The 13,756-nt window shown below is 40.4% G+C and overlaps 1 protein-coding gene across 1 annotated transcript in view; it reads right to left on the reverse strand.

Moving 5' to 3' along the window:
• Window positions 1-73: 73 nt before the first annotated feature.
• The window catches only part of LOC121672921 (pyridoxal kinase-like), a 34,050-nt gene continuing 20,367 nt past the window's right edge, over window positions 74-13,756 (reverse strand). The window contains exons 3-8 of the mRNA XM_042045846.1: window positions 9,467-9,571; window positions 6,416-6,499; window positions 4,647-4,693; window positions 3,694-3,779; window positions 2,868-2,913; window positions 74-434 (exon numbers count right to left, since the gene is read on the reverse strand). Of these exons, the coding sequence (XP_041901780.1) occupies window positions 255-434; window positions 2,868-2,913; window positions 3,694-3,779; window positions 4,647-4,693; window positions 6,416-6,499; window positions 9,467-9,571 (548 nt within the window). The 3' untranslated portion in view covers window positions 74-254. The remainder of the gene's footprint in view (window positions 435-2,867; window positions 2,914-3,693; window positions 3,780-4,646; window positions 4,694-6,415; window positions 6,500-9,466; window positions 9,572-13,756) is intronic.

Raw genomic sequence — 13,756 nt, forward strand, 5'->3', positions numbered from 1 at the left:
CTCTCGTACTCTGGACTGTCAAACAGACCTGTCTGCCACCACCCCCCTGTCCTGCTCACCTTATTCAGGTCCTGTGGGTCTGTGCCCCATGGGTAGGGACAGAGTCCTGCCTGTGCTACAATCACTCTCAGCTCTTGTCTTTCCTCATGGAGCAGTCCCAGTCTTACTACTCCCTGATATTACTGTAGGAGGTCTTCACTTGGGGATCTGAGCTCCTTCCATGCACTACAGATGGGCCTGATGAAACTATTCCTTCAAGGAGTAACAGCAAGCACAGACAGGTTAAAAGAGAGCACAGGTAAGGAAGGAGCTCTTGACTTACTTTTTCTGTGGCTTCCCAGAGCAATCAAGTAGTCATTTCCTAGAGGTGCCTGTAGATCTGAGCTTGTGATCACCACAGTCTCTGGTCCCATGGCATGGAGCATATCCATTACCTTTCAACATGCAAAAAGGCAGGAATCAGTGACTGCAGTATGTGTTGGTTACACTTTCATTCATAGTACTGCGGGTTTTTAACAAGCACCTTATTTTGGCATCTTTTGTAAAGAGAAAAAACCAGTTTCTACTCAAATAATCCATTTGAATTAGGGCCATTACTTTGAAATAGGGGAATGAAAACATCCACATCTAAATGTACACACTTGTTAAAATATACAAGCATCTCTGTTTGTGTTATCTTTGGATGCTCCTCTGGAAAGAATGCTCTGTTTCAGCTGTGATCAGAATTTTTGCCTGAACCATGTTTTCAGAACATATTATCAAAAGAATAAGAGAATGAATATACAGATACATGCACCTGAGCTGGCATCTTGAAGCATTTGCTAGAAAGCTAAGAACTCCAGGTCATGAAATCTTATTTAGCTACTACTTTTAGAGTTAGCAAAAATTAAAAAAACCTAAATCAGAGGCACAAGTGTGTCTGTCTCAATCTTCTCATTCTGTTTCAACCCCCAAACTACAGCTGTAAATTATATACCTTTGCAGATATATTTCCACGCTGTCTGTTCCTCACTTAAACTCATTAATACTCTACTTCTGACATCATAATTGGTTGCTACAGACAAAAGTGATTTTGATTTCACAGAAAAAAGAATGACTTCAGTAATGAGTTTAGTATAAAACATGGATAAAATATTAATTCTCCCAGAAGAGTTTAACTAAAAATCCTCTCAGGCTAGCTGTGACTCATGAGCAGCTGAAGGATAAGGATTTATTTCTGCTATTTTTTAATACTTTATTGCTTTTCTTTCTTGTCTAAGCCTCCAAGTTTCTTCAGCTGTCAGACCTCTTTGCACAGGCACCAGCTGGGTTTTAAAGAAGCAGTAAATCCACCAGCATACACTGACACAATCAATCTGTGCAGTAATATTAAACTAAATTTCATTTCTCAGTCACAATTCACCAGGATCCTAATCTCCACTATTTCTAGTTTTAGGACTTAGTCCCTTCTACATTAATATTACATCATACTTTATTTTATGTTAGAAGACACTACTGTCATCACAAGTCTTCTTAAAAAAAAGGAAAGCAAGCATGAAACCATGGAAATCAACGCCAGAATTCCTACCACCTCCAAAGGGGACAAATTCCAGCATGGATTATTACTAGACCCATATATGACATGCAGCTGGAAAGACAGACAGATTAAAATATAATATCCTGCAAACAACTGCTTTAAAAATGTTTCCATTTCTAAGTACAATTCTCTCTCTTTGGGAGAGATTTTTTTTAAAGCCCATCACAAATCAGAGCTGTGGCATGAATCAGTCAGAAGACTAATTGGCAAAACTCTTTAGCACATGCAACTCATGTTCACAGCTGAAATACGCAAATCTAAAACTAATGGCTGCTCAGCTAATGATGCTCTCCTCAAGACTCTGGTTCCACTGGTGAGGATGAGAACAGAAGAACTGAGTTGCAGCTAGCAGCCAGTGGCACGAAGCACAGCTCATCACCCTCACCCAGCACAGTGGGGTAACATAAAACTGGGGCAGTGGAAATTCAGAGAGATGAGCTCTCTGTAGCTGCTTCCTGCTGTGAAGTGATGGTGACCAATCCATGTTGTCTGACATTGCTACAGCAAAAAAAACAACAAACATTTGGGGTGACAGACCCCCAGCTACTCTCCAGGGTGCCACTGCAGCTGCTGTTTGTTTAAAGATTTTGTGTTCTTTTGAAGTTCAAAACCAAACTGGAGGGAATAACATCAGTCCGTTCTGAAAGCACTTGACTAGTCAACAAAACAAAGAGCTCAGCCCTTCTCAAGACATCAATGAAATTGTATTTCTATTTTGTCCTCCCACAGCTTTTTATTTTCTTCACTTTGTGTGAAAGAGCAAACCTTTACACCTTGATGCAATATATTTGCAGGCCATCTATCATCTCCACATGGTAATGACAGCAGCTGTCAATGCTTTGGATTTATCTGCAAGAATGAGGAAAAGCTGTCCTCACACTCAGCATTGCTGAGTGTGGACAGCAGAGCCCCAAACAGGTTCCTAATGCCCGTGGTCCCCTGGGTTTTCACCCCAACCAAGTAATATAGTAATAACAGAGCTGCTGGCAGTGTCTGGGCATTTGCCATGTGTGCTGCTGCCACTCCTCCTTCACTGCAGAAAGCAAGCTCAGAGAGATGTACTCATAATCACTGTAATCCCTTTATCTGGAGCTCTTTTGGGAAGTTTCTTCAGAAGTCTGACACTAAACCAGGAAATGTTTTGTGCCTGGAGTGTAGGAGCTTTAATGATAAACATATGGAAAGGACAGAGGCCAAAGTGACTCCAAGGTTAAAGACAAACTGCAAAGTGCAGCACTGCAGGCAGGAATGCAGAAAGAGACCTCACACATCCCACCCTTTGCCTGCTTACCTCCAGTGCATCTTTTTCCGTGTAAATCTTCCTGCCCGTGAGTAACCTGAGAATGAAACAGAAACCTTAAAAGAGCACAAGTTCTCCAGGCAGTGACTGATTGCCCTTTCAAAGGAGGAAAGCTTGGACTGCACCAAACAGGCCTAAGCCATCTGTAGCTCCACGGTAAAGGCTACGTGCACAGACACACAGTGCTGCTCACAGCAGTCCTACCCTGCCTCCTGCAGAGATCCCTACATCACAAAAATTCCCTCACAAGGAAGGGTCTTCCCACCCTCTCCCATGTAGCTGCTCCCTCCCCTTAAGGAGGACAGCCTGTGCTGCATCACCACAGATTATCTCGTGACCAGTCACAGCTGGGTAGCCAGGACAGGCAGGAGACATTTGAATTTGTAGCTCCTATGAGATGTTGCCATGGAGGTATTTCTGAATCTAATTTTGGGCGGGGTTGAACCAAACTACTTCAGTTCTGACATTCTGGCACATAATAAAAATCTTCATAGTCATGGGTAAGGATGGGGAAGGTATTTTTTTAACCTGTCCTAGAAACAGGCCTCTGGTGATAACAAGAAATAATCATGAAAATGAGAGACTGGAGAAAACAACAAGAATCTTTTCCTCATATAACTCCTGGGTTTTTTATTGGTTTCAACATGCAGCAGTTGAGGTTATCTGAAAAACACCACTTGAAACTAACAGCTAAAACCCAAAACCTGACACATACATACATAAGGCACTATATTGAGACAAATAAAATTAAGAGGTATCAGTCTTTCCTGCTTTTTTCCCCAAGTTTATTTGGCTATAAAAGAAAATAAGCACTTACTCAGCTTCAAACTGGTTAGGAGTGATTATATCTGCAACAGGTACAACTTTGTCCCTGTAGACTGGCAGGAGATCCTTGGGCACATACTGGGGAGAAAAAACAGTGTCAAAAGTTGTCAGCAGCATCTGAGATGTGGGACTGCAACTCTCCTTCCCTCATCCACCACCCCTGCTGCCACCGAGTGACCTGACAGCTCCAAGCTCTGCAACTGCAGTGCCAGAGCATCCCCCAGCTGGGGACACTGTAACCAACAGCCCTTTCTTCCCTGGAGGTGATGGGAAGCACCATTTCTAAGCAGATGGACCTAAACTGGCAGCATTAAAAGGAAGTGATGCCTGGGTGAAGAACTTTCAAGTTCTCTCTCACCAAGGTGACACAGCAGCATGAAGAAACACAGCGTCCCAACTGACTCATGTCCTTACCTCCAAACCAAACTATTTTGTTCAAAAATTTTTCATCAAAAATGGTTTTTTGTCAGAGTGCAGCCTGATATTGGTACACAGAACCTGTCTGTCACTGACCACAGCCCAGTGCCCAACACCTGTCAGATCCCACATGAAATAAGCCATCTTCATTTAGGTTCCAGGGCTGTGTCAATTCCCAGGATGACTGACAATGGCAGCCAGGCTACCAGCCAAAACACAGCTCTTGACAGAGAGGACTCCAGTGAGACAAGGATGGGGAGCAGGGGGATATTTTCCTGTGGACAGGGTCTGTATTCCCTCTGTTGTCTCAGGAGAGAAATAATCCCAAGGCTGTGCAGTTGTCATTCTTTCCTGATACCAAGCTCATTCAAATACAAGAAAATTAAGTACAAATTTACTTGATGTGGGATCTAAAGCCACACTTAGGTAAAGTACCTTAGTTTTGTGGTTTAACAACTAATAAATCTTTATACATCTTTATGTAACAAACATTCACTACACAGAGAATCCAAACAGAGGAGTACTAACCATAGAGCCTTCTCCATTCCACTTGTCACCCATCACTGGATCACACACTGTAAAAGAAAAAATTTAGGTTTAGAAATAGGGTACAGTTATAAAGACCCTGAAGGGAGGGGAAAATTTCAGAAAACAGGTAAATTGAGGCTATGGAACAGTACTGAGCACCTCAAAGCTTACACACTCCCACAGCTCTTGTAGCACACTGAACTTTGGTGGCTGCCAATTCTGAAAGAGTAGGTCATGTGTCTTAAAAAGTTGTCTGGAATGGTAGTATGGCAGGGAGAAACATGGGAGAAGCTAACAGCTCTGAAAAGTGTTCTATTTTTACTTCAGTGTAAAAAAATACGTGCCAAATGTATACACCAAAATGCTGTGTGTATATTAAAAAAAGGAACTACTATAATGAAACAATAAGAAAATTCATGCCAAAGTACATAGAGTCATACTTGGTGTAATGATATTAACACATGTTTGGCACAGGTTCTGGATCACCAGCAGTATTAACAACACATTCCAAGTGTCCTCAGTGAGGATGGAAATAGCCTACCATTGCACTTCAAAAAGGAACATTGTTCATTGTATTAAAAGATCTTTAAGCAAGATCAAAAAGAAATACATATCCAAAGATAACAAATCAATGTCCAATCAGTATTTCAGGAAGTTTCTATGAGTAAAAAGAGGGCAACTTGTTTTACATTTTAAAGTATTTTCTTTACGTTCTAATCTATTTATTAAATATACAGGATCTTAGAAGCCTCGCTGTGATCTCACCACCTGACCACTTTCTTCCTGTTCTACACAGTGAGATGTCTCTTTCAACTGAGTCTTTAGCTTTCACACAATGCTCTGGAGAACCTGACAACAGAACAGTGTTAATAAAGGCTAAAAAGTAACAGAACCCAGACAAGATTTCTCTGCTGTATTTTGCTAAATGAGACTTATGCTTTGTTAATTTTAAGGCAGGTATCACTGCTCAGTACAACAGCCTGCAAATCCTGCCAATCATTCTAGATGCTTCCTGGCCACACTGTTTACTGAGCTTAAAGATGACAGCTCAAACCATCATTCTTACCTTTTAATCCCACTAAATCCTCACTGACTTTGCCCTGTCACTCTGAATGCTTTTGCTCAATTCAAGCCAATGCTTGTTATGTTCAAAATTCCTGTAACACTTGGGAGAGGAAGGAAGGGAAGAGAACAAATCTTTTCTCACAGGTTGAAGTCTGATATGATGTTAGTGACAACAGCTGCTGGAGCCTTTTGCTCCCTGGGTAGTCTTAGGGAATATTAGAAAGCACCAGAGCTTAAAAAGCCCTGGAGTTTAAGGTAAATCACAGAATTTATGAGGCAAAGTTGGACATTTCTGGGATGTTACATGGAACCATGGCAGGGCAACATGGGAGAGTCTGTCCTGCTTTGGCTGACTTGGAAATCAGGGAGAGGCTTCAGCTATCAGCACACACAGCCTCTCAACTATCAGCAGCAGCAGCTGGCTGGGATTTTTATCTTCTCCTGGATACAGACAACCAGTCCTCAAGGCACACTCTCCTCTGGATGGCATAATGCAACAAACACACTGAAAAGCAGCAAATCAGAAAGATAAAAACCCAACTCCCTCAACACCTAAAGCTGAAATAAACATCACTGAAAGCCCAGCTGGCTCCAGCCAGACCAGAAATGCTGCATAACATCAGACCAGTGTATTCATCCTAAGATGTGAAAAAGATGAGCATACCCAGTGAGGAAGCAGAAAGGATTATAAAGCACATCCTTACCATACACGAGGTCAGAATTCTGTTGTTTCAGCTCCTGGACAATATCCACCACCATTGCCAGAAACGATGTGTCTCTTGTATACCCTTTGGGAAAATAAAAAAGACACCTTTGAAGTCTATTCTCATGAACATTTTTTCTGCTTTTAGTTTTGGATAGGAATGCTGCATACTTCTCATCCTTTGGATAAAAGTATTTTTAGAACAAAGGCATTTCAGTAGTTGACTCAGGAATAATAGGTTGGAAGACAAATTCAGACGGTGCTTGCACAACTACAAGTATAACCTTAAAAAATCCATTTACTAAGAATGTTGTATATGAAAGACTCATATAACTTCAAAATGCCTGAACATAAATAAACAAAGGTCAGGCTAGAAGGAAAAAACATTCCTTTTGATAAAAACAGTATTTTGATCAATATTATTTTTCATGCAGTAAACATTTTAAATTCCATATACTTTCTTCACACTCTGGCTTGAAGCAACTTTTTATTATTATTAATGTTCATGCTGATAAGAGTCCAACACATTAATGCAACAGAGATTTAACCTTGACTATTTTAGAGCAATATCCAAAATACCAAAACAGTTCCTATCTTTTAGGCTGAGCAGTGAAATAAGCTGGAAATATTTTACTGTATTTCGAGGCCCCAATCACAATGCTAGCATCACAATATTCTTATTTAACCATTAATTTTTAGATTTTATAGATGCTTCTTAATTTATATATTTATGTATAACTTTAGTTACAACATTCATTAATTATCAATTTGATTTTAATTTATTGTAGTTCATTTCTTGGGGATGGTGCTGTGCAGGGTTGGGAGCTGGACTTGATGATCCTTGTGGGTCCCGTCCAACTCAGGATATTTTGTAATTCTGTGATTTAATACTATTATTTTTAGCAAGGTAGCATCTTTCAATGTCCTTGGAAATGTCCATTCTAATAAAATATTTTAAAGTACACCTAAAAAGCAGATTTTGGAGTTGTTTTTTTTTTAACTTGCAAAATTGATCAGTTCTTAGGTGCTGCAGAGAAATGGAAAAGATTTTTTGCCAAAATGCTGGTTTTTATCCATGAAACGCTGATAATCAGTCAAAAGAGTCAAGCAAAGATTTTATTTTTTAAATGACCTGTGATGGCAGACTGGCTGGAAAATAAGGCTGAGTTTGATCAACAGCATTGACAGAGGTGTTTAAAACAGTTACACTGAACTGGAATTTATCTCCTACCTTGACTGTCTTACTGTAAATGAAACAAATACATCAAGATCTACAAATAACAGTCACAAAAAGCTCATGGAGTGTTACTTTGTATAATTGGCCTAACGACAGTAATTTTAATCTCAGCTGAGATATCTACAGTCATCAGACAATTAACAGTCAAATCCCACCTTTTGATAAATTGCTTTTCAGTGTTTAAATACTCATACCCAGGTTGTTTGAGGTACAAAGTAGTTGTGCACTATAGTGAAGGGCTATTTGAAGAGAAATATCTGACTTTTGGTCCTGAATGAAAGATACTGAATTTTAAGTTCAGCCACAGTGCAGCTGAAGACTAAAACACAGAAAGTGTTATTAGATGTTCAGAAATCACTGCTCTTTCTACCCATGCCTTTTTTTGTCCATACTGAAAATGGCTACAGCAAATAAGATTTTAAAAGAAACGTGAACAACACACAAATACCCTATTTTAAAAGATATATTAATAAATATTCCCTTTTTCTCCAAAATTCCTTTTTGCTGAAGATTTCTATTTTCCTTCTACCATTTTTGATCTCTTATATCCATTTTGCCAGTGATAGGAAAGGTGTAGAGGTCTTTTCCAAGAGTTGGAAGGGAAATAAAAAGTAACATTTCAGCTAAAAGAATACTCAAATATTATTTATAATTTTTGCACACTAACATCTCCTGAAAATTCCTACAATACAGTGTGCTTTTCCTGGATATGTCCTCTTTGTGAGTTCCTTCCAGGAAAGAAAAGGTGTTTGTCTATTTCTCAATAACAAAGAACCCACTTATGCCAAAATTAATTTCTTAACGTTAGTTAAATCTATTTGCTGTTCAGTCTTCTTTATTTTGGAGATATTCCTTGAAAAAACGCTGACAATAACTCTTTGGGCATGCCACACCCTCCAAGCCAGAATGACTGCTTTGGGGTTATAATCCAAGCACTTGAAATTTCCAATTTTTCCTGTGTAGAAAGAACTTTCCTACATGTGGAAGCCATGAAATCAATCAAATCTGGTGATGTATTTCTGCCTACCTTTAAAAAGTCCCTGTTCACTGCTGTAAGAAATTGATACTGTTATCCAAACCAGAGGCACACCAGAGGTGAAATCTGATCAGTAACCTACTTTTGAGAAGCAGGAATTGGGTGAGAAGCAATTTTTAATAAAAACTTCTTGCAGAATCTCTCCTTTCTATAAAGTATTCTACAAGAAGTTCTCCTTGCTTGTATTTATGCACACTTTACACCCTGTGCAAGCAAAGGAAAACACTGCAGGACTGTATTCACTCAGATGACCTACACAGTAACAAGACCAAAAAATCAAGATATATGACAGAGTCAAAACCAAAACCCAACTCTATTCATACTTTGCCCAGTGTACAAAGCACTAAGCCTTAAAGATCAAGTAAAAAAATCAAGGACAGACAACTTTTCATAAAATCATGCTGCAGTACCACAGGGTGCTAGTACTGCAGACTTAGGAGAAAGGGTTAAACTCATGTCTTCCTAATAAATTTAAAAATAATATTCTGATTTCCTCATCCATTGTTCCAGTAGAGGCACTCCCAAAATATTAAGTGTGCCTGTACATGACTGGCCTGTACAAACCTGTAAATTATACAAGGGAATCAATTTACCTACCCAGTTACAACCTCCAGGCTGGAGAACTCTGGCTGTTACAAATTTAACAGCACGAGCCAGTTCAGACTACAATACACAGGTGAAATTTTAACTGGTTGGTTTGCAGCAGTGAGGGATATGTTTTACATCTCTTTATTTGTGTTTACATCTCCTGGGAACTCCAGGGAACAAGCTCTTCTCACCTGTGAGCACATAATCGTACCGGTTGACCTTGTTCAGCTTAAGTCCTTCGTAAAGTTCATGAAGCTCATCTGAATTCAACACCTGACCCTTCCAGTGGGCATAGCCTGCAAAGCAAACACCAGGTCATTTTTCAAGAGATGAATTTTCTATTTCAGATCACACAGATGATACACGTGGAGGGACCACATCAAACATCAGCACCAGGAAGCACCGCCACGTCCTCTCCTGCGAAATGCTGCTGCTGAATGAAAGCTGCTGTCAGCAGAACAGTTAATGTGCCCAACTTCTCCTTAGCATCTCTGCCTCCCAAAGGAACTGGAGTGACTACACTGCAGTCTGAGAGTGTCCATTTACCAGCAAATCAAGCTGAGCACACACAGGCTCCTGCAAGATTTCCCATGGAGCTTTTGCAACTATCCCTTTCCTGTGTGGAGGAGGAAAAACGTATGTTTTCGACTTTAGTGGAGGAGGGTGTCAGTATAATCTACTTTTGTTATTTTGTACTATATATTAAAAAAAGGAAATACTGGCAGTTAGATGACAATCCTAACAGGCTTATAGATCTGTTTGGACACAGGCCTGCACCCATCAGATACAGCACTCGCTGGGACCTGCATGTCACACACAGACTGACCACAGCAGAACACTGCCATGGATGCTCTTTAAACATACAGTGTCATCTGACAGACTTTCTTCCAAAAACAGCACAGCTTTAGTGCTGAGGATCCTGGAGGAGGAAATGAGTAGCAGAAAGACACTACAGACAGATAAACAATATCCATATACTCTCATCCTTGAATGATCTCTAAGAATTGCAAGCAAATATACTCAGCTGAGAGAAGCAGATGGAAGGTGAAGTTACTTGCGATAAACTCAACTGATTTCAGCCAACAGTGGACCAAGGTCCATGGCAGCCAATTCCAAGGAAAAAAATGTATCTCCCTTAACAGAATCTAAATATTTGTTGAAAAATGTAAATGCACCTTGCACCTTGTCATCAAAGCCTGCCCCATCTAGATGGCACCAATCACTCCCTTGTATGTAAGGATGGCGCTTCCTCCAGGATATTAGATTAGGCATTCACAATTTAACTCTTCCAATCTCCATAAATTCACTGTTTGTTAAAGAGCTTATCTTTTTATTAACTGGAATCAGGAAAAGGGAAAGCTTAATGAGGTATCTTCTTCTATACCTCCCCTGTGTAAAGACAATGGTATTTTGTTTAACTTCTGCTCTTGCAGTTAGAAAATTCAGTGATGAAAACTGTTGGCTTTGATTATCACTCTAAATTGACTTATTAGAGTGGCTGCCAAAAGGTGCCCAGAGCCTGGGATAAGCACATTTTTCAGTTTTCCTTCTTATGAATGCAAATACACCCACAGCATGGTGAGCAGATGGATCATTTTGCTCTCCTCAGCTCACAAAGGCCAAGCCTCTAAAACACGACTCGCTGCCAGCTGGCTGGGGGCCTGACTCACATCAGCCACCACGACTCCCTCCCAGGAAAATGCTTTTCACAAAGTCCCTGTGAAGAAAGGGTCGAAGTGAGGGATTTCTGTAGTTTCATTGCAGCCCCCATCAGCACAGGCCCAGCCCCAAGGGTATGCAGAACCTCTGACTGCACCTGAATCCATTACTTGGTTTAACACAAATGCAGATGTTTATTCTGTCACATCTGGAGCATCACAGAGAAATAATCTGCCCTCTCCTCTTCCCCAGTCTCTGCAGCACTGCAAAGCCAGAACAGGGACAAGGACACAACAGATTCCTTCCACGGTGGCCATCAAGGAGACTGGGTGCACTTTTCACCCAGAATCAAGGCAAAAATGCTGACATTTATCTTACACAGGGCCATAAAAATAATTATGATAGATTGCCAAGAAACAACAACAGACAACCTGGATACTTTCAGGAGCCATTCCTACACAGACCCTGTAAATTCACTATTTAAGCAAAAGTTCACCTTCCCATGTCAAGCTGTCTTAAATGGTCAATGCACAGGGTTTATGTTACACTGATCCTCCACTGAGGCAGAGAGATAAATACGAAAACTCAACGTTAGGCAGCAGCCCAGCTTAGCTCAGGAACTGGTGTCACCCACATGGGGTAGGGACACTGTCTGAGCTCTGTAACAATGACTTCCACACTGAGGACCTTTTTTATCACCTGGTAACGTGTAATATAACCTAAAGCCTAACTACATGACAGCCAGAGTTAAAAAGCCTTAGGGAAGCTCTCAGGGAAGCCATAGCTATTGAGACATAAGAAAAAAAAAGGGAATGCCTTCACTGGAGCTGCAGAGAACTGTGATGTCAGTAGGAACTGAATTATGTTCATGTAAGAATCAAACCAAATCAAAACTGGCAGCAAGATGGGAACCCCCCTATGCTCTTTCCCCAGGGTAATTTCATGTAACATGACAAACAAGGGGAAAATCCCGTGACCCTGCATTTATCCTACTTTCCTGGTGGAATATAACACCAAAAAGCAGACACACAGAAGAAAAAGCCAGTCACTCATGTCAAAAAGGGTTTCACTAACTGGAAGATGGATACCTTGGGGTCCCAGGAAGCAGGACTATCTTGAAAGGGGAAAGACAAAAAGGAAGAAAGCTGAGTCTTCCTTGTTTTGGGTACAAAACCACCAAATAATTCTCCTCAGTGCTGGTCTGAGAGAGCAGAGAGAACACTGCAAATCATGACACAGCTCTCCAAAACACCATTTGGTTCAGACTGACTGCATTAGTCCCCCAAATCTGTAATAATTTTAAACACACAGATGAACATAAATGCTTAAACAACCTTATGCCCCTTCTGCTTATCTATGTTATGGTCTTTTATTGAAATTAGATGTTATCTATTTGCTTTTAGCAGATAAGGCAATGAAAAGTAAGTAAGACATGATGCCCCATGTCACTAAAATGATGAACATATTTACCAGTCTCCAAGGAAATGTCTTCATTCAACTGTATGAAAATTAAAAAAAAAATTAAAAAAAAAACCAAGAGAGGCAGTTAATACTGCACCCAAGATGAATTTACATGCTTTTCTTTCTTGCCTTCCTCTGCTTTTTTTTCCCTCCTTTGGAATGTATTTAATTACTTTTAAAAACAAGGAAGGAAGAAAATGGAAGTAGCAGTCACATCAGAAGGGGAAAAAAAACCCCAGCTGATCAAAAACAACAAGCAAACAGCAAAACAAAACAAGCTACCATTTAGGTATAGCATGTAAGATTCCTTTGTTTTCCAACCCAGAACATTCTGTTCTGAGGTTTGAGTTCCTCCTGTGGTGCTCCCTGCAAAACTATTCCAAGTGGCTTCAGTAACCAAGAATTTCACACAGGAAAAAGGAAGAAAGTTCTAGTGTTTAAGGCACATGACGTACAGGCAATCTGGGCCCAGCTGTGTCACAAAATTCACATTGCAAACTCCAGCAGACAACCTGCTCTCAACACATGACTCATCTGTAGCTACCAGGAGGCCTTCAATAAAACCAGAAACTCAGTACCAAATTCCCCACTGGATTTTTTACAGCTGGTCACAGTGTGGAAGTGAAATGCTCCCAGTGTCAGGCAAGAGTGGAGAGCTTTTCTTTCTGCCCTGCACCTGCAGGGGTGAGTGACTGCACATGGGCAGGCAGACTGTGCAGAATCACACCAAGACATAATTGTAATTTCTCATGTATTAAACCAACCAGCCAACCCAACCACCTACTGCCCACCCACGAAGTGGAAGCCAAAAGTGCTCAAGAATAAAAAGAAAAGTAACAGAAAAAACCCCAGGTTATTTGTTCTGGAGCTGTTTCAAAGGTAGGATTTGGATGGCAGAGTAAGCACATTATTGCTTAAAATAAACCTACCAATGAGAAACAAAACTGGACATCACCCCCAAAAAAATCAATTAGACAATTAAAAACAAATCTAGATTTTTCTTTTTGCACATCAGATGAGGAGAAGCTTCTGCAAACAGTATATTCATATAGGATAAAGAGCACAGTCTTTGCAGGCTGCATGACAGCTTCTTTTATTTGTATGTGAAGCATGATGCCACTCAAGTGTGAGTCACTCTAATCACTAAAGTTCCTCACGAAGCAACATGACAAACTGTTCTCCCAGGGGCACTGATTCAAAGCCCATTTTCTGAATTTCAGGATTATCAGAGACTAAAGAAAGCTCAATTTTCTGAGCAGGAGTCAGCAGAAAGAGGCCTGTGGTATCTTACTAATTTATAGACAGGGCAAAAAAAGAGCAATAATGATTCACCAGTCTGTTAGTCATAAATTCTCTCTGCA

Source organism: Corvus kubaryi, unplaced genomic scaffold (genome assembly GCF_017639235.1).
Source record: "Corvus kubaryi isolate FWS band 111438036 unplaced genomic scaffold, C.kubaryi_AGA036_p1.0 65042, whole genome shotgun sequence".
Classification (NCBI taxonomy): Eukaryota; Metazoa; Chordata; class Aves; order Passeriformes; family Corvidae; genus Corvus; species Corvus kubaryi.